Source organism: Cucurbita moschata, unplaced genomic scaffold (genome assembly GCF_002738365.1).
Source record: "Cucurbita moschata cultivar Rifu unplaced genomic scaffold, Cmos_1.0 Cmo_Scf00003, whole genome shotgun sequence".
In the NCBI taxonomy this organism is placed as follows: Eukaryota; Viridiplantae; Streptophyta; class Magnoliopsida; order Cucurbitales; family Cucurbitaceae; genus Cucurbita; species Cucurbita moschata.
Window position 1 is genome coordinate 369,898 of NW_019268519.1, and position 23,799 is coordinate 393,696.

Below are 23,799 nucleotides of genomic sequence, written 5' to 3' on the forward strand. Positions count from 1 at the left end.
TCATGAGAGAAGAAACGTACTGAAATCGCCAAAATGGATGCCTCGAGTAAGGGCATTGAGGCTTCGCGCCAAAAGTCGTTTAATTTTGGGTAATTATAATGGATTGCAAACTAGGTTTTATTTATAAATATGGTAAATCATTTTTTAAATAAGATTTTGTTATTCTTATTTTACCCTCTTTATTTATATATATATATATGACTCTTGGCCTCGTTCATGATTTCTCCACATGAGATCCTGAGTGCAAACCTTCGGTCCTTTAATCCATATTCAGGATCAAGATTCGACATTTCTTGACTCTGCAATCGTCTACGACTCTTACAACATAGTGTGAGACTAACCTAATTACGTGAAATGTAAAATATACCGTAAATAGCCTACCGCCTACTTGTAGGTTATTTATAGTGTCCATGGCTGAGGCTAAGGTACCACAATCTAGACTTTAACATAAGGCTTAAGTATAGAGTTGATTCTATAGAACTTGGTCCTAAGGACCTATGTTTCGGGTCTTGAGCCCTTAAACTTGGTCAGTGTGTTACCTAGTTCGGGCTTATAATGGGTTTAAGAGAGTGGACCCCAATGGATTATCCACTTCCACTTCATACACAATGCATACCACTAGTCTTAATTTTAAAACGCTATCCTAAAAGACTTAATAGGTCCAAAAAATCTATGTTCACAGAGAATTTGGGAGCTGAATTGGTTCACAAAGAATTTGGGAGCTGAATTGGCCCACGATTGCTCCAACTTTCCCATGCGTCCCCCAATTAAGGGTGTTCCAGAGAGTACCTTGAAGACAGGTTGTCCCAGAAGGCAAAGGCATTAAAATAACCGTTGGGCTGTACAGCTTTCGAGGCGACATATCCAATGGCATTGCAGGTTTGTACATGAGCTGGGCTCCAATTACGGGTTGAAACTGGGCCCATCGGAAGGCCCGGAATCTGGGCTATAATTCGGACTCCTATATTCAGAAGAATAATTTATTTTTAAAAAAAATTATATTTATGAATATTTTAAACCTTGTTAACCCATTTATTGATTTCAACGGCTTCCCACTAACTAGATGAAGTAGTACAAAATAAAATGGAACAATGAGCTGCAAAATAAAAATTAATAATAAATATTGCTCTTTTCCTTTTGAAATTTACATTTTGCAAGCCCAAAACCTCTGTGTTATTGATCAGCAGAGTTTCAGAAGTCATGACCTGATCTGCGACAATCTTTGTATAAATAAATCATAGGTTTCTTCACGATCCATCATGCTAATTCGGACGTATTTCGGGCTTACACCGAAATGCTTCCCGCCTCGTGTGAGGATCTTATGGCGTCGGAGGAAGCTCTCGCAATCATCGACGTCATCTCCATCGCATTTTAACCAAGCGAATGCTGCAGAGCAGAGGACAAACAAAGTCAGTCATCAAAGTTCAAACAACTAAAATGAATGTATCCATCCAAAGATATAGTGGATGTTGTTCTTGCCAGGTTGAGATCCCAAGTTGTTGTCAAAGAAGTTGCAATGTGCAGAAGAAAATTCAGGCAAACTAAATATGCCGCTACGTTTCACTGCATCCCTTAGCATCCTCCATCTCTCAGTCATGAGGGCATGGCTGAAATGGAAGAACGATTCGACATGTTCCGAACCACCGGCCTGTTCGCAACTATCGGACACTACTTCGAGAACTTTAGCAGCTCGAATCTGCGAGTCCTTAGACACACCAATGGTATTCAGCTCAATGAATTTGGTCATTCTCTTAGCAACTTCAACATCCTTCACAAGAGCCCACCCAATGCGCATTCCAGCATGACCAGTAATCTTTGAGACAGTGAAGAGCGTCAAGTCGTTGTCAGCCGGGGACGATATAGGCGTATATTGCGGCCAATAATAAGCAAGGTCATGGACCAATATACCACCAGTTCTATTCACCATGGAATGTCGAACGAAGCCATCAGGATTGTTGGGGGAGGTGACCAATTCAATGTAGGGCTCGTCCTTGTTGAATACCTTCGCATCGCCAGCCCATTTGTGGAGCCCTGACTTGATGCTGTCGGTCATCAAAGGGTAACACTGTATGCATAAATCATGTGATTGGGTTAGGTTCCATTTCAATTATTAAAAAAGAACATTCATAAAAGCTCAATATAAAAAGCACAGAAAAACAACGTGGAGTTGATTCAGTTCACTTGACAAACTTTAATGGAAGGAACATGTCTTAATTCCACGACATTTCATATAAATACATATAAATTCCTGTTTCTCCGACCTCCCATTCATTAAAGAACATATCAGACAGTGCATGTGGAGTAAAAGAATTCAAAATAAATAAATCGCTGTTGACTTTATGAGATTCTTCTAATTTGTTAAAAAAAAAAAAAAAAAAAAAAAAAATCTTAAAAAAAAGTTTATTTATCCCCAATTTATAATTATTCGATACAATCTTAGATAAAATAAAAATGTTTGAACCTTCGCAAATAAACACAAATCAATTTATAATCATTCAAAAAACAAATTCATTAATAAGAACAAATAAAATTGTAGCTTCTTAATATAGTNAACAGAAGCATGTGTCCCATCATAAACTCACCGAGTAGTATGGGGCTGCAGAGACCACGCTGATCGGGTTCGACGCATCTTGCGGGGCCAACGCATAGAGTGCAGCTGAGAAGAGCTGGGACGAGCCCGTCCCGACAACAATGTGTCGTCCCTCTGTCAGGGCGTTACCGACCACCTTATGCACCCTCACAATTTGCGTGGCAAATTCAGGCTCCAAGAACCAACACAGGTTCTTCACATCAGAGAAATAACTCATTGATTGCCATCCAGGGATCACGATTGTGGCCTTGTCCCCCATTTGCTTCCAATACTTCTCATACATTGTCGGGTCACCACTGCATTTAAATCATATTACAATCCAACTTGCTCAAATCTTGATCAAACCTATTAAATTAAGCTTAAATTTTGAGTTTATGTACCCTAAAACCTCAGTATGGAAGAGGGAACAAAACAGAGGGTCCGGTCCCGTCCCTACTGGTTCTGCATCACTCCATCAACCATATGATCTCAATGTGGAGAACAAGTGGAGGGAAGTTAAAATCTAGATGGGACCCACAAAGTGGTGGAACAAGATACTAATTTCCAAACATCATCTTTTTTTTTTTTTTTTTTACAGTGTTTTTAATTATTCATTTTTCTTTTGTAATGGGCGGCCAAAAGTTAAAAGAGAACCACAAAGATGGGGTTTTGGTGTTGCATGCAAGGTTGAATAAGCCACGTGGCTCCCACAAAAAACAAGAATCTTCCTCTTCTTATTCTTCTTATTCTCATTCTCATTCTTGAATGGAGAAAAATAAAAGTTATTTCAGGACAAAAGAGAACCACCACGATGCCATTTTCTGGGGTCAACTTCAAATCTCCACCGTTCATGGTGCATTCTCGAACTTACTATCACAATTATAATAATATTTTCCTCACGTAAAAATTAAAAATTTAAAAATCGTAGCACAGCTTACAAAGAGCGAGGAGCTGTCTGTGTCTATGTTAGCAGCAAAACGGCATGGATCAAAGCGGCTTTTAGACAAATCCCAAAACACAGGGCAGCCTCGTTTCCAAGCCAGGAGCTTTAAATTGAAACAAGCCTAGCAGTTTCTTTTTTTTTAGAGAACATGTTTTTTGTACGGTTAAATTAAATATATGTATTTTTATTTTTATTTTCCCAAAATATCACTGACATCCCCAAACAGGTTCGTGGCTTTGACACCCCCAAAGCAAAGTCCACACCTAAAAAGCTGGGAAATTACGTGGAAATTACCCCCTTGCCCCTCCCCCCATCAGAAAAAATTTACATTACGGTGGGGTTAATTCTGATGCAGGACGATGGTAAAGGTAAAACAGAATCCCATTAGATTTGAAACACAGAAGGTAAAAAAGCAGAAAGGGAAAATGGATTAAGAGTGAAGCGGAGAGTACTTACTGGTCAAGGTTTATAACTCTTTCCCTTCCATTTTGACCAAGAGGTTGAGTTGCAGGAGTGGCTGCTGTTGGCGATGACAGCAAAGGGAAGGACAAAAATGTCATTTGGGCAGCGTTAATTCCCTTCTGAACTGCCATTGGAGCTCTGTTATCCTGATTTATAGCTCTTAGAATCAAGCTGACGTTCAAAGCCATGGACAGCACGAAGAAATGCTTAAGTGAAATCACTTTGATTACTCTGCCCATTGCTCCCCAAAAAACAGAGCACAGAAGAGAAAAAACAGAGCAAAGCAGAAGAAACACTGAACCAAAAAGGGCAAAAGTAAAAAAAAGCAGAAGACGAAGAACACTTGAAGAAAAATAAAGTGGTAATCTCTTGAAATTTGGTAAAATCTTGTAAGGGTTGGGGGAAAAAGGAAGATGATTGGGTGAAATAGAAAGTGGAAATGAGTGAAACAGAGAAGGGGTGAAGTTAAAAAAAAAAAAAAACAAAGATAAAGAGAAACAGAGGTGTGTGATTGGAAGAAGAAAGAAGTGATCAAATATTACTGCGTTTTGTCGCCATTTTTGAAGCTTGGAGGGAAGAGAGAAAACAGAGAAGAACAGTTTTCAAAACAGATAGAGGAGGAAGAGGAACAGTCTTGAAAACGCATCCGACAAAAGATTTTTTTCTCAAGAATCAAGAAATCCCACAACGATTTTCAGGGAAAAGTTGCAGACTTTCGATGCTGGATCTTAAAAATCTCTCACACTTTAAAACTATAAGATTCACTGTTCCATCTTCAAATACAAGGGCTCGCATATATATATATATATATAAAAGCTGCTCTCTCACTGCCACTACATGCTGTGCATTATTTTTTGGGGTTTCCTCTGCTTTCCTCTGTTTTCTTTTTTTATTATTATTACTTAATTTTCTTTTTATTTTCTTTCTGGGAATTTATTCTTCCATTTTTTCCATTATTTCCTTAAACCGTATGTATTTTTCAATTGATTTATCTTTCAATTTATTACTCTCTCCCTCTCCCTGTCTGGTAATTTATAATACTTTCACATGATGCCCTAGTTCTAACCAATATTCTTAATAATCTATAGTGGTTTGGCTCTTTTCATATATAGGGTGGTTTTCTTTTCTTTTTTCTTTTTTTTTTGTGGAAATTTATTCTTCTATTTTTTTTTATATTGAATTATAGTTTATCAAAAGTATTTAATATTTTATTATAGACAAATATTTATGTTATCAAATATATTTTATTAAATTATATTTAAATGTGATTTTCAACTGGTGAGTAATTTTGGTGGCCGTTTCACCCCAACCACGTTGCCTTTCCTGTTTCAAAAATTTCCCACAAGAAATGGAACAAATAAATAAAAACTTTCCCTTTCATTTTATGTCTCATTGTGTTATTATATGTTCCATTCTAGTGAATGAAGCTGACATTTTCAATCTAAATCACCTGTCAAGATTCACGGCAGAAAAAAAAATTATATATATTGTTTTTATAATTTCATCAAATATTAAAATTGGTTTCTACTATTTAGTTTATTTTTAATTTTTCTTAAAAAAATTGGTCTTATTTATCTTTTTGTTAAATATAATATGTATTTTTTAATGAAATTTATTTAACCAATTTTTAAAAATACCAACAGGGATTTATTGAAAGTCGTTAAATTTGAGCGTTTGAGAGTAAAATCCAAAGAACATGAACTACCAAGTTAGAAGATTTGAGGGAAATTACTAATATGCAGGAAAGAAGTAATATTTTGTCAATTAAACTATTTTTAGATTATTGTTAAACAATATATATATATATATATATATATATATATATATATATATATGATTATTTATTTATTTATTTATTTTGAATTATGACTTCCATAAAATTAAATAGAATATAAGAATTATACGATTCTAGCATAGATTGACGTGTGATTTTAATATAATCAACTAATTTTTAATACATAGTATCTAGACAACTATGTTGAATTTAAAATGATTGAAATAAAATTGATTTAAATATGATACAAAAATATAGAGAGAAATATATAAGCAAATTTTATTTTTTAAAAATACAATGCTTATATTACGTGTTATCACTATATTGGTCCATCTGTACCAAAAAATAAATAAATTCATGAAAAAAATTATGCAACTAAATTAAATCTTCTATTATTTATAGATATAAATGGTTTTTTTTCGTTATGTCGAAACAAATATAATAAAGGAAATTAATGGTAAAAGAAAAAAAGCCAGTTAAGTAATGCATTTCACCTAATGTCTCCACTTATAATTGTTATAATACAAGATTGATTTAAATAATAATCTAATTCAAGTCAAACTAGACACTAAATTTTTAATTGTTACTATCTTTGATATTTCAAAGGTCAAAGAACAGAATGCCACGTCATCTCCTTCATCAAACGGACACGTAATTACAATTGTTTTTTCTAGGATTGACACGTAATTAATTAAACATTCTTAATTGGACACTAACTAGTGGAATTACTAATGTAATTTGACCCCTTATCCATTGATTACCTTCCAACATGACTGATTAACTGTAATTTACATATTTACCCTTAAATTTAGTTGCTTGTTTATGACCTTAATATGTAATTTAGCCTCACATCACAAGCAATAATGTATTATAAACTTCATATTATATGATTAATCATAGAGAGAGAGCGACATCATCATATGACCAATCCTAGAGAGAGAGCGACACCATCATAAGCTTACTTTTGCTCTAACTTTCGTATTGCATCTTTAACCACTTTGTTCAACGTTTCTTGTACAAAAAAAAATATTTTTTTTATAGTTAAATGGTAATTATTATTATTATCAATTATTTTTTGCCGACACAAACAAAAGTAATATTAATTTTCTTGAGATTTGAATTATTTATTAGTGTATGTAAGATCAGTTTGATAGAAGAATGAAACATTCCTTACCAATGTAAAATAAAAATAAGTACTCATGATTATTAATGCAGAAAAAAAATGTACACTATTATAATGGTGCATACTTCTTATATTCACGGTATAATTTCTATTTATAAATAATTATTTAATTTTATTGAACCTTACGTAATTCTTAAAAAAGACCATGAAGGTGACACAATTAATAAAAATAGTATCCATACTAAATGGTATATTTCTTTTTCATTAATGTCTTATAAATAAATATGTAGTCTACTCCTATAATCTACTCCTTTCTTGAGTTTAAATATTTTTTTCTTAATATGAGATGTCTAATATGGGATGAGACAGTGATTGATTGATTTTTTTCTTGGGTTTTAATTTGAATTAGTTTACAAAAATTATTTACCTATGGACTACCCTCTACACATTTTTTTCTAACACACTAGTCTATTAATACAAATATATACGTTGAGAGGCTTACTATACAAAATTTAGGCGTCTATTGAAAAAAAAAGAACAAAAAATATAAGATCCTAGGTTAGGGAAGGCTAAAAAGCTATTATTTGTTGTCTACTTCTCGAACCTTTACAGCTTGGGTTTGGTTTTTTCGATGAATTTCGGTGCGTTAATGAAAAGCGAAGCATAGTGTGTGAATGAGAAAGGAAGAAAGAATGGAAAGAGACGGAGTAGTCTAACCGTTTCCTAAGACACTCATAAGTAAATAAAGAAGAATAAAAAATATTTAAAAAATACAGTAAAAATAAAAGGACTAAAACTACAAATTTAACGGTAAATAAGTAGACGACAAGGGTGAAAAAGCAAGAAGAGGAGGGTTATGTGAAAAATAAAAATAAAAATAAAAATAAATTGTGGAAAGTGACGGAACGTGAAAATTCCTTGGAAGGAATTAGAAAGGGGAAGAGGAAGAGATTTGGGTCCACAAAATCAGAAGTGCGAGAAAGAACAAGATCGGGGCTTTTATGTAAAGTAAAGTTTTATCGGGGACCATTTTTAAATTATTATTAACTTTTTTTTGGCTGTTTAAAAATTTTGATTATTATTGAGTTGTTGAGAGGTCAGGTGTGGCAATCTGGTTGGAAAACAAAGCCCATAATAAAGTCCACTTGGTCCAGCCTAAGTTGGTGTATGCTTTTTAAGTGCAGTGCAGGTCACAGTTCTACCTCTTGCACAAGTGGTCCTTCCTCTCCTCCCTATTCACATTCAAAGCCCAATCAACACTAAACTCAATCATATAATATTCCCTTTCATTTTGATGGAAAGCATTTAGACTTTTAGTTTCCCATTTCCAAATTCACCTCATCAATCTCATTTTTTATCACTCCAATTTCATATCTTACGTGGCAATCTCTTCTTCAAATAATTAGGGCTACGTCACTTTTACTTCCAATCCCAACGAAACCATAAATTTTACACATTTTTTTTTTTTGTTAAATTATAAATTATGTTCTTAAATAACTTTCAATACTTGGTCTCTAAATTTCATATTTAAAATTTTAATTTTATATCTAATAAATTACTAGAATTTGTTTTTAAAAAAGTTTAAATTATAAAATTAAAGAATTATAAACCACTAAGTTATTATTAATTTTATATTATCATTTATATGTCTCAATTAAAGGAGGAAAATTAAGGGGCAAAATAAACTATCAATTTTTGTGGAGGGAATATTTGAAAGAATAAATCTGAGAGTTTATGGAGGAAATAATTTAATAACTTATTAAATAATATGAGGCCGAAAATAATTTTAAAAAATGGCATAAAATTGTGTGGAACCTATCATATTTTGCAATCATAGAAGTTGTGTGTGGTCGCATTCGAAATTTAATAATAATTCATTATGGTGACACGAGCGTGGGTGAGAAATTCAATGATAAGATATTAATATATGAAAGGTATGTGACACTAACCATTGCTTTGCTTTTTATTTAGGGGAAATATTGAAGTTAAATTAACATTATTTAAGATAAAGTGATTGCAACAACTCATTTAAATCAATTATTATAGGTCTTCTTTCGTTTCCTGGATATCTTTTTAATTTTTATAATTTAAAAAATTCTGAAAACATAATTTATTCGAAAAATAAAAAATATCTCCCATCCAAACCTATTTTTATAAAATTATTAAAACATAATTTAGTCCAAGGTTCAGTCCCTCAAAACGTACGGGAGGTGTTGGCGTTGGTAAAAAAAGGCAAAGCCAAAAAAGAAGTGTGTATGATATGAGTTTCGGTAACGAACTACTTGTTCAAAAAAACGTAAAAAACATTTTTTTTACGAAACTTGTATATGCAAGCTAAATTTCTTATTTAACCTATATTTTAATAGTGAATTATTAAATTTTAAACTATAAAATAAAATACAATCATTTTTCAAACTTAGGTAATGAAAAATATTCATCTTCAATGATTGAATCCTCAACATCATTTAGGTACAGAGGCATTAAAAAAGAAAATCAAGTACATTACATTTACATATGAATTTAACCAAAATAAAATCCAAAGTCAATAATATAATGGCCATTTAGAACATTTCCACCTTTTAGGGTTTATCGTAATTATTATGTAAAACATATAGCCGCCGCCAATCATGATTCACAAATGCTTTTGATTCTCTTAAGGAAACTTTTTTTTTTTTTTTTTTAATCTTAGGGAAATAATAATAAAATTAAGGGTTCGTAGTTACCTCAAAAAGACCGTGAAGAGCTCAAGCCCAATGAAGTGTTGGGCTTCTGACGGCCCATATTTACAGGCCCATACTAGCCATGACATGGCCCAAAACTGGGTTGGATTTTGAACAGTATAAAAAGCGCGGGGATAGAACAAGCCCGCCAAACAGAATGGAGCGCGCGACAGAGTCCGGTTCCGAGGAAATGCAGGACAGTCATTGCTCGTTCGTTTGGGATGAGAAGTTTCGGCTATACTTCCATTCCAGGTTTCTTTAACTATTCTCTCATCTATTGATTTTGCTTTGCTGACTTTTCATTGCCAAATCATCGAACATTTGTACAACAATCTTTTGGAGAAGGAAACTTGCTATTTCTGAAGTTACAGATGATTTGGAAGATAATTGTAAAGATACAGGATCGAAACGAACATTTTAAGATATCTTTATGGAAAATGTTCGATTGAGGAGTAATCTTATTGTTTTACAGCTTGAAATCACAATTAGTTCGTTGTAATTTTGTTGTATAATATATAACAATTTAATATGCTACCTAAAAACTTATATCGTATATCGCATTGTTAGATGATAAGTACACCGGTACCTTCACACGATTTCTTCTATCCTCTGTGAAATTTTTCGTACTGTTAGTTTGTTATTTCTTTCTAGAAGGATGTTGCTGAATTTCAACAACTCTGCTTCTAAGTTGCCATTTCAAGTGCATTTTCTACTGCAAATTGTTACTTACTTGCATTACTTCCAACAGCAGTGGATTTTATCTCGATCCTGTAGCGGATTGGTACTATAGCAGTCGAGATGGTTCTTATTACAAATTCGAAAATGGAAGCTATGTGCTTCTTCAGTCGAACGAGGTACTGTCAATTGGTTGTTTATATGAGCATACGCCTGCCGTAATCACTGTGGTCTTCTTTTGTTTTGATCTGAGATCACTCTAATTAATTTCTTGCTTTTTGGACATTGTAGCAGGTGAAGAATGTAAGATGTGTCGTGATATCCTGTTAAAGGCGAACCATGCAGATAAGTGTGTACTACCGGCAGCGAGGATCACTCTTCATTTGAGGCCAGTGGACTTGATGGTCTAAATGCAGAGGAACTGATGGAGGCGGACTACCATCAGGTTAGTTATCAAAGCATTTTAACACTCTTCAGCCAATTATACTGCAGCTGCTTGTTTTCAATAGATTTCAAGTTTGGTCGTTGACGAAGAGCTGCTAATTATTTTATTGTTCTGGCCAATAGACCTAATTGATTACAGTTTCAAGTGAAGTTTCATATGCCTGGCTTGTTTTGGACCAGTACTGTGTATGCTTTCGATGATTGTTTAGATATTCCTCTTATCTTAATCCAGCCATTGATATTTATAAAACGCTTCCAGAGCCATTGGTTTTTAAATGTGAATATGCTTACTATTTTCGTCAAACTAGATGATTGGATTAGACTTTTCCTTTGTTAGATCCTCGACATATTCTGTATTTAAATTATATGTCAAGGCATGATAGATCTCTTTTTTGACAGCTGAACCAAAATCACTACTGTGCCCTACTACTTGCCAAGTTTAACCTATCTCAAACGGAAGGTATTTCTAAGCTTCTAAAACTCCACTGCCATTTTCTGCAACACCGTTGATGTTGTTGCTTCCATGACTATGCTTACTTGCAAAAAATTTGTATAGTCGGCTGTGAATTCACATTTGACGACTCTCACTAAATGACGAATGGATAGTTATATGACATATGCTAAGGAAGCTTTATTTTTTTCATCAGCTCTTGATGCGGCCAATGTTGTCTTTTGTATTTAACTGACGAATATGTCCCATTTGTTTTTATTTTTAACTGGAGACACTGAGGTTGGCATTACTGTTCTTGAGCATAAGAATCATCCTACATCTTCAACAACTTATGATGCTAAAAACTGTCTGTCATCAAGTGTTTGTGTGCATTTTTATTATTATGATGAAACCAGAATGACTTTTGTTGTAGTTCAGGCTATGGTAACATAGAGGATAGAGGTGAATGTTACTACGATTAAAATTCTGCAATCATGAATTCTGGTCGAAGAGTGTTATGTGGAGGTAATGTGACTTCACTAGTTGAGAAAGTAATTTAATTACTATTGTGCAACTAATGACTTTGGCTGTGGTTCAGAGGATGATACTCAGAGGATGCAAGGTGAATGGCTTCGAGACAAAAATCATACTATATTGAATCCAGGCGAAAGTGTATTTTATGGAGGTAGTGTAACTCTACTAATTTGCAACCTAGCCTCAAGTTTGGGTTCTGTTGCATGCAATATTTTCGTTCTTTTGTGTCTTATATTAAAAGAAATTAGCACATTTGATCAACTTTTAGATGTTACAGTCATATACAAGTCTAAAATTCTTTTATAAAGTGTGAAGTAATTTGTAGTTCATTTAATTACTTGTACATTTTGAAATTAGAAAATATCAGTAACAACGTTATTAGATATATAGAAATATGCATAAATGATTCCTTTTACTATCAGCATCATACCCTTGATTTAATTAGTAACATTTTAAGCTAGTTAACAATTTTTAATATCAACATATTGTTTGTTATTTTTCATTGGAGTATTAATTAAAAAAGTTTACGTTATGAATGATATATTTTCAATTATCATTCATTTCACAATTAACTTTATTTTTATTAGTCACACAAAGAAATACTAGTTAAAAAGTCTAGAATAATACAAATGGGTTTTTGTACTTTTATTATAACGATAATATATGTAATATAATTATTTGCTTGCTTTGTTTTATTTTTTGAAGTTGTTTTCTATAGTTGAAGATATTAAAACACTTTTCAATACCTCAAATATCATTTCTTAGTTTCACTCAATTTTAAATTGCGTGATAAGAAAATCAATTTTATATTTAGAATGTTGTTTTATCCCATGTATTAATTCGTTACAAATGACATTTGACAAGGAAACTGAGGTGATATACTAATATATAGAGTTGTTAGAAGTATGAGGACATTTTTATGTAAATCATAGTTCTTCTCTACTTACACTTTGGTATAACTTATGTGTATCTATTTATTACTAGTAATATTTAATATTTAGTACTGAAATTAATATATTGACATTAGTTTAGAGATTTTCTAAAAGTAGGCATGACTATTCACAAAATGTTTTTTCTTCACTAGCCATATATATTATGGATATACACATCTCATTATTCTATTACCAATTATCATGCTTCTGAAATCTTTACTACAGTCTACTCTATTGTCATATATGTAATCTCTTGCGAGACTTATAGAGGGATTAAAAGATGTTTGGATCTATAATATACTATATCGAATATCTCATCCATGTTAAATGGTTTTCTTTGGCTTCTTTTGAAGGTGTTTCGATGGATGAAATAACTGGAAAGCCCCGTATGTTGAAGTCGCACATTATGGGAAAGAAACAATTCCCAAACTCTCTGTTGTGGACATCTGGGACTGGTCGACAGTCTCAGAGTCCAGAACAGGGGAAAAGGCCAAAGCTACGAGGTTGGTTGAAAAACTGGTGAGAAAGTCTGCAAAGCTTCATCTTTCGGTTTCGCCAATGTTGCTCTTCTTAAAACAGCTCCAATATGTGAATCACATTTATTAGATTTGGTACAAGTTGCAACAAGGTGATTTCTAAATTCTGGGTCATTCTCTACAAGTTTTTCTTTTTCTTACCATGTTATGACCACCCAAAATTTACTTTCAGGGAAAACCTACAACCTACAAAGTCCTAGTAAGAGGTAGTTGGGCTCCATGTAAGAAAAAGACTGGAGTTTCCCTGATTTAATAGATGGCCAATTGATCTTTGCTAATAACGAGGCAAAATGTGCGGCTGCATCTACGTGTTGGTAGATAGTCTCTCTCTGCGTCTGCAAAGGTAAACTTCATACTACAGATCGAATCAATATCGCTGCGACTCTGTTTGACAAGTTTTGGACAAGTTTTTTTATGAGTCGACTGAGCATGACCAAAACTTGTGTACAGAAGTTAAAAGCAAATAAATTAGCCGAGAGAAGAATCCTTCACGGTGGTTTAGGGGTGGGTCTTGGACCGAAGGATTCATCGCGGTGATAAAACATTACCACCCCCTTCTGGCTATTCCGAGAGCACTGCAGCTGAAACCTTGAATATTTCAGTTGGCGCTGGTAGTTACGCACGACAAATCTAAACATGCTTGCCGTGGAAAGAGGTTTGTTAAGTCTATCCTTAACACTTTAATGAAGTGGTTCATATGATTTCCAAAATTTAAGTTCCTATTTAATAATGATATTTTAGTAGTTTACTGCTTTGAAAATTTAATTTTTCTTTTTAATATTTCTTCACCGTAGTTTGATCAAAATTGTATTTCTAGTTTTATTTTTTGAAAATTGTATTTATTTGATTACTTTCTTCACTATCGTTTTCATTTTCTTTAAGAACTATTAGAATTCTTAGTCAATTTTTTTAAAAATAAGCTTTTATATTTTTTATCTCAGAATTTTGAAATTATATTTTAGTACGACAACAAAATAGAAACAAACTAAAAATAAAATGGTTAGAACTTCTTAGTCAAATTTTAAAACCAAAAATAAGTCTTTGAAGTTATATTTTTAGTTCAGAATGGACTTGGATTTTGAAATTATATTTAAAAAGTAAGACAACAAAATAGAAACATACCAAAAATAAGAGTTATCATTACTACAAATTACATCATGACAAAAAAACGAAGGTTTAAAAAGTAAGACAACAAAATAGAAACATACCAAAAATAAGAGTTATCATTACTACAAATTACATCATGACAAAAAAACGAAGGTTTAAATTAGAATATGCAGTATCTTTCATATTTCTCTTATGGAATGTAACGATATTCATAGGCTAGAAACGAAATGTTAGAATGTGGGAAATTAAACGTAATATACAGGTACAAAATTTAGAAAATCTATTTGATCTCAGCTTTCAGCATCGCCGGAAATAACCACCTCATCTGTGGGTGGCTTCTCGGCAAGGGGTGAATCAACTTTATTCTCGACCGTTGGACTCTTCGGCTGCTGTAAAGCTTCCTTGAAGCTTTGAAGCTCCCGATCCTTCTCTGCAAGCTTCTCTTGCAACACGATAGCCTAATTCATTGAATACGAAAAAGAAACTGATAAATATAGAAATTGATTCAGAAAGTGACCAAAAAATATAACACGGATGATGAGCGTACCAATTCGTTTGACCTTTCAACGTCATTTGTCAGCCCCTCCATATGTTTCTGTAAGGCTGCATAGATTTGTGGTGTTAACATTAGTTTAGCAGTCAAAAGTCATTTTTAGTGTTCTTTTAAAAATCTTGTGCTTGATAACAAATTAAACATCGTTCAACCAGCTTGATTTATGATAATTTTAAAATAGTTACTTTAAAGTCGGATTATGAAAAGAAAGTGACTCTAAACGAAAATTAAAGTGCTTATTAATTATTCATGAAAAAATCGCAATAACTTGAAGCATGCAAACTGTTCCAGATCTGAACTTCAGAAAGTCGTGCAACAAAAATGAGTATTTAATGATAGATACTGACCTTCGTACTGATTTCTAAGTTCCGTATTTTGAGATTTCTGCAACGCGAGCTTTATTCCTAACTCATGCATCTGCAGTCGAGGGCGAGGCGAATGATTGCACAAACAAATGAAGTAAAATTATCACATGATACCGGGGGCACAATTTATCTTTCAAAACTCACCCTCCTAAAAAAAGCTCCATTTGAAAAAACTCCATAAAAGAGGTGAATGAACATAGAGTAAGTCCACAACACGACGTAAATTAGGGACTATACCTTCCCTTCAGCAGCTTGATTTCCTATCTCTTCATTTTCCTCTTGCAGAGTCCTACATTTAGCCATCAGCATTTTACCCATCTTGCTTGATGGAGTAAAACTTACTGCGGCAATGTTATCTTGCAGCTCCTTAACCTTTTTGTCTTTCTCCTCAACCAAACTCTGCATGTCATGACAAAGTCAAATAATTAATACTCAATTCACTAATTATGATTACGAGTTTATGCTGTTATCATAGAATTCAAATATAATATTTCACTCACAAAGATGGCTCCTAGCAACTTTGGCTTTACTGTTTCACTTTTTTCCAATTGGTCAAAAACTACTTTTCAAAACAGTTCTGACAAACCCCCCCGACTCTCCCTTGTAATTCACTCACATAGTAACCCCCTCTCAAAAAGTTTGTGGTACCGCCTAGGATCTTTTAGCATCCACCCTCCATTAAGTTTAACCATGAACAGAACATGAAGAAAAGATGGATAAATGACAAATGCTAAGATCTGGTCAAATTCCCATTCTAATTAAGCTTTTAAAATATCTAGCTTGAATGAAAAGATGAGTACAAAGCGAGGTATCAACCATACATATCAAGATTGGTAGTTCATGTAAAACAGACCTTCAGACGAGTAAACTCTTCATGTATTGCAGGATCTATCAATAATCTTCTAGCCTGTTAAAGTTAGTTGTAAGCAAGTAAGTTAAACCTGGAGACATAAGTGATTTCCAAACGAGAAGACAAAAGGTCTACATACAAACACAATGAAGTACTGAAGTAGAAGTTTTCTACAACTGACATTACACATCACAACTAGCACATTTGCAATTTATCCTAAATGAAACGAAAATAGATAACAATTGGCCCACCTCCACCTCAAATTTTCAGAGAGGCCTTGACCCAAGGTCAGCAGATGACAAAGATTTTCAATAATAGGGATTTACGCCCAGAGGATTGAATTTAGGACCTCGGAAAGAATATCTAAACATACGAAGACCTTCAAACTAGGGTCACCTTGGGATTGTCAAAATGGTTAGTCACCTTTCTCCTCACATTTCAGAGATTTCTAAGACCTTTCAGATATAAATTCACGGTTTCATAGCTTAACAACAATATATATAAAACAACAAGAACAACCATATATCATATTCTCATCAATCAACTCTAGCATATATAAGCAGATCAATATCTTGCTTCGAACATTATTTATATAAGGAAAAACTGAAAGGAAAAAACAGATTAGAAATGTTTATAAAAGTACATGAAAAGTCAAAAAGTTGTGCTACGTTGTTCACAATATCCAATCTTAGTACTATGCACTTCTACCAAACCGAAATTAAAGCGTCATTAGTACCTGCATGGATGGTGGCTTCAATTGTGCTTTCAAGTCCCGGACTGCAGCCTGGATATTTTAACAATATTATAGATGCCTGATCTTGGAAGTACTCAGAGTAATTAAAATTGTAACAGCAAATGAAGAGTTTCATAAATCAATCCAAAAGGAATTGTGAAACAAAATGCAAGCAGTAGAGTAATAAAGGTGAAAACATCTCCATTTCATACATCACAAAAAGCATATCAGAATTGTAAGCATCTCGGACGAAGCCATATTAGCAATTACAGACTTAGCAGTTCTGTTTTTTACTAAACCTAGCGTCATGTCTTGAATATGGATTAGGAAGCTTCAAGGTATCATGTTCAACTGCCTTTTACTTCGCGCAAAACTTTCACACAAAACTAAGGTTCCAAAGTTCAAATTTTATTAACAACCCTATACCACCAAGGTTGATTAAGTCCTATACGTTAATAAGTGCTGAAAATCATGCACGACAGATGAGAGATATTCCATTTTCATCAACCAAAATCTTCACGTATTTCAAAGTGGAAACAAATAAAATTTTCTGCCTCGAGTCTAAAAGGAAAAAGATGCAGAACTTGCCTTCAACTCTGCAATCTCCTGCTCTCGTTTTGCAAATGTAACGATAAAAGCGGCTTCCTTCTTCTTTGCCTTTTCTAGCTGAAAGATGAAACACATTTTACATTTTGCATGAAAAAATATCAGATTCCTGATTGAATCTACAAAACCAAACATTAAAAAAAAAAATCGGAAAACCTGGTCTCTTAGAGACTCCTCCGAGAACTTCAGGGATTGCAGAAAGCTGATCACAAACTTAGGTTCTGCATCGAAAGATCAATTGTTTTAAGAATGAGCAGGTCATAGAGGATGAACAAAAACGAGCATATCTCAGAGTTCAACAAACCAGGGGAAGCACCAGCAGGAATGAAATTCTCATTCTGAAATGAAGAAATCCACTTCTGAATCTCAGACTTGGCAATTTCAAGCTCTGTCTGAAACCAAGGTAAATCCAACAAGTAATTAAGCATCGCATATGAGCATCCTTGCATAATGCTTCAGTAAAAAGAAGTAGCTAACCAAACTCAAAGGTAGAATATGGTAGTAGACAACAGATCATAGCGATTTCAAAAAAATGTGAAACTAGACAATGATACCAGCTTTAACTCCAGAGCCTCGACTGAGGATTAATAGATTACTAAATAAACACGTTTTTTTCAGCTCGAATAATATGTTAATGGATTGCAAGCCTCTTACATATCAAGTTTACAACTCTAGTTGATTATGACATTAGATTCAAGTAGGATTTTGGTTGTTATTCTGATTCTATAGAATTAATGTAGATTAGATCTCTCTACATAATCATAAACTATTAAACCATGTTAGGTTATGTTTTTCGTTAAGTTTTGAAACACGAAATAGCTAAATATTAGATTCACAAGGTGCCGTATATCAGGAACCAAAAGACATAATAACAGAATTTCTAATGTTAGAAAGAAGGCATCTAATACAAAGATTCATCGGACAGATGGATCTCCAAGCAAAACTAAGCCGAGAACTGAACAAACGCTACGAATAGACAGGCAATGAAGAATGAAGACATGGAGATATGATGAAATAACTAAAACCATACCCGGCATGTTGTGAGTGTATCCTCATAGCTTTTAAGACTGCACACGAGGTTTCAGAATATATAAATATACAAGGAACTTGAAGGATCGCTTCCTTTGAACAGTGCACGATATAGATATTCCGTAACATTTACCAATCACCGAAAATGATTCAATACCTCTCACGAAGTGACAGAATCATTCCTGTCGCTACACCTGGAGCAGTTTCTTCGACTTTAGCGTTAGCCTACATTGAAGCAATTAGATTAAGCCGCAAGTTAACATCATAATGAACAACAAAATAAGTAAAAATCGAAGTAGTAACTTAAGTTCAAATAAAAAACTCGAGAATCAGGTCGTATACCTTTTTGGAACCAAATAAGTCATCCTCTTCATCTTCGAGATCGCCAAAACCTCTCTTATTTCCTAAATTTTCATGAACATAGCACAAAATAAACATCAGTGAACAAATGCCAATCACACACCAGCGATTTGATGCAAAGAATGCGAAATCAACCTGAATGCCTATTGTTGTGCGTTCCAGTGAAGTCGCCTCCAAAATCATCATCCTGAAAGAATTAAGACATCAGAGAGAAACTCCATGGAACAAACACCTAAAACTCGCGTGAAAAGAAAATCGAGCGGTGAAAATAAAACGGAGGAACTTACCTCCTCAAGATGACCGTGCGATGCCATTATAGCAAATTGCGCTTCTCACCAGAGAACTGCAACGCGCGAGACCACTATGACAATAGCGAGGGAAACTAGCAGAGAGAAATAAATCCAAAAGGATGGACGATGTCACGCCTTATGAATCGTAGCGAGGGACGGATTCCTTCGTTCTAATTCAATTTCCCTCCTTTTATCCAAAGGCCGAGTAACCGTCAACAATTAGGCCCATAATTAGAAGCCCAGTTTAGTAAGTCCACCGGCCCATTATAATACCATAAGCCCAGTTTAGTAATTCCTTCGTTCTTCTTCTATTTCCCTCCTTTTATCCAAAGGCCGAGTAACAGTCCAAAGTTAGGCCCATAATTTAGAAGCCCAGTTCAGTAAGTCCACCGGCCCATTATAATACCATAAGCCCAGTTTAGTAATTCCTTCGTTCTTCTTCTATTTCCCTCCTTTTATCCAAAGGCCGAGTAACAGTCCAAAGCTAGGCCCATAATTTAGAAGCCCAGTTCAGTACGTCTACCGGCCCATTATATTATTAAAGCCCATAAGCCCACTTTAGTAATTCCTTCGTTCTTCTATTTCCCTCCTTTTATCCCACTTCATACATATTTTTAACATTTTTAAGAATTTCAATATAAAACATTTAGCTTGCTTACACGGAAATTCTCTGCAATGAGAGCAATACGAACTGGCACCATCAAGCTTTCACAAGTGATAAATTAGCAACTGCACAATCTTTCATGTAAGTTCGAATATAATTATGAAAACTTAAGATGTAGAGCAGATGGATACAACTAATAAAATCATAATCGTGTAAAATAATGCACATAAAGCAAATCAGACACAACGGGCATACAACAGGTCATATGATTATGTCTTCTTCAACTTCAATTTTCAAATATAGAGCCTTCACACTTCACAGTAGTCAGAGAAGTTCTGGCAGATGTTGAGATCAGTACCCCATAATAAAATGTCAATTGCAAGACATTCCATGTCATGAAGAAGGGCTATGCCCGTCAATCTAATGCATATTCAATCATTAGTAGCCTCCAACCTTATTTCCTCACCTGCCATACGTGATGCATTTGGTTAGGAATTCTCTCTTACATAACATTAATTGTGGTGCGGCCATAAAATAAACCAAAACAGTAAACAACTTGTTATGCATAGAAGTTAATAGTGTTATCTCAATATCATAAACCAGAGAATACGAAACATAAGCAGCAGACACCAAACATTAAACTTGAATACCTGAAAACGAGGAGATCGACGCAAAGAAAAGGCAGATCCAGGGGATTGGATACCTGGTTTATTTCCAGGTAAAAATTTCTTAGAACGATTGTTAGTTTCCTCAGGTTGAACATGGTTATCAATTTCTTGAGTTGAAGATTCACTTCCGTCAGTTGATGATGACAAACCAGGAGCTGACAAAGATATCATCGTTGAGTCTTGATGCAGATACAGTGCTTCGGCTCCAACTCCTTTTGAATAAGAAAAATATGACAAACAATTAGTGCAGAACAGATTGAACCCAACAAACTTCAAGAGGCACAACAAAAAGTGATCCGGGTCGTATGTATATTAACTACCAATGATTTTTCTGTGAAGTGAATAGCACCTTTCAAGCAGTAAGTTACAAATTCAGTGCGTACCTTCTGCTGCAGCCTCTTGGAACCTCCGTCTCATGACCTTAACGAACTTGAATAAACCATTTGTTTTATTCAATTCATGAATCAATTCTTTAATATCTCGCAAGGATGGGGTACAATCTAACACTGAAAGTTAAGAAAGAAAAAACTAGGGGTGTCAGAACTCAGAAGACAATGAGCATGACAAAACAACGTATTTTAAGTGCACAAAACTTACATGTATAAGTATCATTTGCATGACGAATGGTAAAAGAATATTCTTTATCAGGATTGTCCTTGATGATTTTCTTGAAAGAAAATGTTACCCCTGAAAGATCGAAAAAAAAATTGTCAAAAACTTAATTTCAAGCTTTCATTCACTAAAAATGTAAAGATTCTTGAAGGAAAGAAAATTGAATTATCATACCATGTCCTCCTTCAATATGAAAACCCAAAACTCTATTGTACCAAGAAATAGCCTCTTGTAAATCACTTCTGCAATCGCTTTCTTGGGTTTCCTTGTGTTCAGAAGAAGATAAAGCTTTGATAGCATTGAAGAGGGAGGGAGAAGCAATTAGTTTTTGCATAAAAATATTGAATTTGGAGATTTCAAGGATGTGAAGTAAGAACTTGCAGTTACGTAGTAACTAAAGAATGCAGTATGCATTACTGTTGAGTTCCAAGCAAGACGTTTTTTTATTACAGGCAGCAAGGTGCATGAAATTATTTTCTACCCAACGTACTTAAGAAACAAACAATGCAGAGAAAAAGCATAACCAAGTTGCTGAATTCATCTTGGAGGAACCATGTGAAATTTGCACAAAGATTGGATTTGAAGGCTAGCGATAACAGACCTAAGAGTGAGCATTCGAAAATAAATTAAGCTCACCAACATAGTTTACCTAAGGATTGCTGAGATATAATGTTAGAATATTTATCCCTCTTCGCTTTACAATCTTGTAAAGTATTCCTGAGCTTCTCGATTCTAGATCTTGAAGCTGCAAGGGAGTCTGTGATTGCCAGCCGTTTGGCCTCTTTGCGAGTCTTCACTACAAAAAAATATGCAAGTATAAAGGTAATCAGCCTTTACTGTGTATGCTAATTTCAAAGTAAGAAATGATACCAGCATCACAAACACCAACGTTTCGCCCATCACTCGCTCCAAATCCAGCGTTAAATGAAAGTAGCATAGTCTAATTCATACCTGCTAGAGCTTTAACCAATTCATCTTCCGCCTCCCTCAGCCTCGCCTTTAGTTCTCCCAGTTTCACTGAGAATTCAAAAAATTAAAGATCAAACAAGAAATTTCAGAGTATGTTTTGGGGCTGTAGAATTACATTCATTTTGAGTCTTAAACGCTATCCCATTCCAAAGCCCTAATGATGACTTCACAAACACTTGTACTACCGACTAAATTGTTGCACTGGTCGCAGTGAAACGATTTCACACCAAATTCTTACAAATTCAATTGAATAGAATGGATGGCTCACCTTGACTTAGGGCATTTTCTTGCGACTTTGCAGAGATCGATTCCAGAGACTTGCGAAATGAAACGGCGAAGGACTCCATCTTTTCCAGCTGGAATGGAATTTCCTTTTCACGAACCATTCGAAGGGACTCCATCTTCGCACGAATTGAATCTTCCACCTTGTTCTCCATTCTTTCACAGAGAAGAAGAGTTACTGTACACACTCTTCGCCTTCGCCCGCCAAATTTGCTTCGAAGTTCAAATTCTTTTCATGAGAACCTCGACGACGATGATGGGTGTAAATGGGCTACGAAATGATTGTCCGAACATCTACAAGCGTGTCCAGTTGGACCCTCGGTTTAGTGTAGCCCATAACAACTTTGGGCCGAAATTTCGCCGGGCCGTTTTCGTTGCTCTATGAGCCCATAAACCCAATCTCAACTTTCAATTATTTTTTTTTAATCTCCAACGGTCGAATTTTTCCCTATCTCTTTATATATTTTATAGAAAAATAATTGAAAAGAATTTTTATGATAGATAATTGTTAAAAAATGTAATATATATATATATATATAAAATGAGAAGGGTGGGGACATCAAACAAATCATTAAAATGAACCAATCAAAACAAAATAAAAAGCTTTTAAAAGTAAGAAGCAAAAATTGACCCAATTATGTGACGTATAATGAAGAATAAAATACTTTAATTATTAATTATTCAATGGAAAACTTTCACTTTGAATATTGATTTAAGTGACAAAATAATTAATAAGAACATTATAAAAAGTTTCCATATCAACTTAGGAAGGGACATCTTCCGAATTTTGAGGCTTGTTGTGGAGCTAAAATGGGACATCCATTCTTTATTTTATAACTCTCACATTTCCTCAATTATTGTCCAAACAACCGATCTAATTGCACATTTTTTAATTTTCCAATATATATATATATAAGTTTTCAAGTTCATATATGATATGGTTTAATATTCATAAATTATTCATTAAAAAGATAGGGTAAGTATATATAATTAAAAAAAATTATCAATTTAATTTTGCTGTTGGACTGAATTAATAAAACTATAAGATCTCTAAGTGTATATAATTAAAATCAATTTTATTACTCCGTTAAAAAATTTTAGTATTTATTTCGACTATTAATTTTGAATTTTGTGTTTGAATTTTTAAATTTTAAATTTTAAATTTAGCATTTCAATTGTATTGAATGATTAAAAAATATTAATATCGGTTACATCTCATACCCTCCTTTTACATGTTTAAGATAAAATTATTGGTTAATAATATGTAATGAAGAAATTGAATTTTAGTAATAAAAATGAAAATAAAGAAGAGCATAATAATTAAAATAAAATCCACGTCAGGATCACGAGACAAGCACAAGGACGGATGACTTCCTTCTAATATAAACCCCTAAAATCTAAATCATGATTCCAAATTTTGGATCGGATTGGATTGGCTCTTCTTTACTTTATCTACATAGCACATGGCTTCTTCAAAATTTCTACTAAAGAATCAACTTTTCACCTCATCATTTTGTCAAAAATAAATAAATAAAACAGAGTAGTGCAGCAGATTCTCAGCCATTCGCATCCGTTTTTTTTTTTTTTTTTTTTTTTTTTTTTTTTTTTTTTTTTTTTTTTTTTTTTTTT

At 33.7% G+C, this 23,799-nt stretch overlaps 3 protein-coding genes and 1 long non-coding RNA gene across 5 annotated transcripts in view; 1 reads left to right on the forward strand and 3 right to left on the reverse strand.

The window, feature by feature from the left end:
• Positions 1-1,097: 1,097 nt before the first annotated feature.
• Positions 1,098-4,813, reverse strand: LOC111432460 (tryptophan aminotransferase-related protein 2-like). Its single transcript, XM_023069361.1, has 4 exons — positions 3,969-4,813; positions 2,583-2,886; positions 1,480-2,065; positions 1,098-1,386 (listed from the first exon to the last, which is right to left on the reverse strand). Exons 1-4 carry the CDS (start codon positions 4,211-4,213, stop codon positions 1,199-1,201), a joined length of 1,323 nt encoding a protein of 440 aa, XP_022925129.1. The 5' UTR covers positions 4,214-4,813; the 3' UTR covers positions 1,098-1,198.
• Positions 4,814-9,760: 4,947 nt separating this feature from the next.
• Positions 9,761-13,839, forward strand: LOC111440823. Its single transcript, XR_002710034.1, has 9 exons — positions 9,761-9,843; positions 10,243-10,445; positions 10,558-10,711; positions 11,110-11,170; positions 11,579-11,665; positions 11,739-11,825; positions 12,960-13,234; positions 13,315-13,485; positions 13,593-13,839. It is a non-coding gene; the product is annotated as an uncharacterized LOC111440823 (long non-coding RNA).
• Positions 13,840-14,339: 500 nt separating this feature from the next.
• On the reverse strand, positions 14,340-19,200 carry LOC111441245 (FKBP12-interacting protein of 37 kDa-like). 2 transcript variants are annotated; one of them, XM_023078245.1, is made up of 14 exons: positions 19,033-19,200; positions 18,881-18,932; positions 18,728-18,789; positions 18,543-18,610; positions 18,387-18,423; positions 17,673-17,748; positions 17,513-17,577; positions 17,339-17,416; positions 16,754-16,801; positions 16,021-16,074; positions 15,405-15,566; positions 15,150-15,219; positions 14,797-14,852; positions 14,340-14,707 (listed from the first exon to the last, which is right to left on the reverse strand). In XM_023078245.1, the coding sequence occupies exons 1-14, from the start codon at positions 19,057-19,059 to the stop codon at positions 14,540-14,542; spliced, it is 1,023 nt and encodes a 340-aa protein (XP_022934013.1). In that variant the 5' UTR covers positions 19,060-19,200; the 3' UTR covers positions 14,340-14,539. The 2 variants fall into 2 exon arrangements, with proteins under 2 accessions (XP_022934013.1, XP_022934012.1); XM_023078244.1 differs by having other exon boundaries at positions 17,661-17,748; positions 19,033-19,199.
• A 545-nt stretch (positions 19,201-19,745) lies between these two features.
• Positions 19,746-23,799, reverse strand: part of LOC111436038 — a 19,140-nt gene continuing 15,086 nt past the window's right edge. The window contains exons 3-10 of the mRNA XM_023073720.1: positions 22,157-22,377; positions 21,871-21,936; positions 21,569-21,715; positions 21,094-21,207; positions 20,905-20,994; positions 20,691-20,813; positions 20,290-20,519; positions 19,746-20,105 (exon numbers count right to left, since the gene is read on the reverse strand). Coding sequence (XP_022929488.1) covers positions 20,094-20,105; positions 20,290-20,519; positions 20,691-20,813; positions 20,905-20,994; positions 21,094-21,207; positions 21,569-21,715; positions 21,871-21,936; positions 22,157-22,325 — 951 coding nt within the window. The 5' untranslated portion in view covers positions 22,326-22,377 and the 3' untranslated portion in view covers positions 19,746-20,093. The remainder of the gene's footprint in view (positions 20,106-20,289; positions 20,520-20,690; positions 20,814-20,904; positions 20,995-21,093; positions 21,208-21,568; positions 21,716-21,870; positions 21,937-22,156; positions 22,378-23,799) is intronic.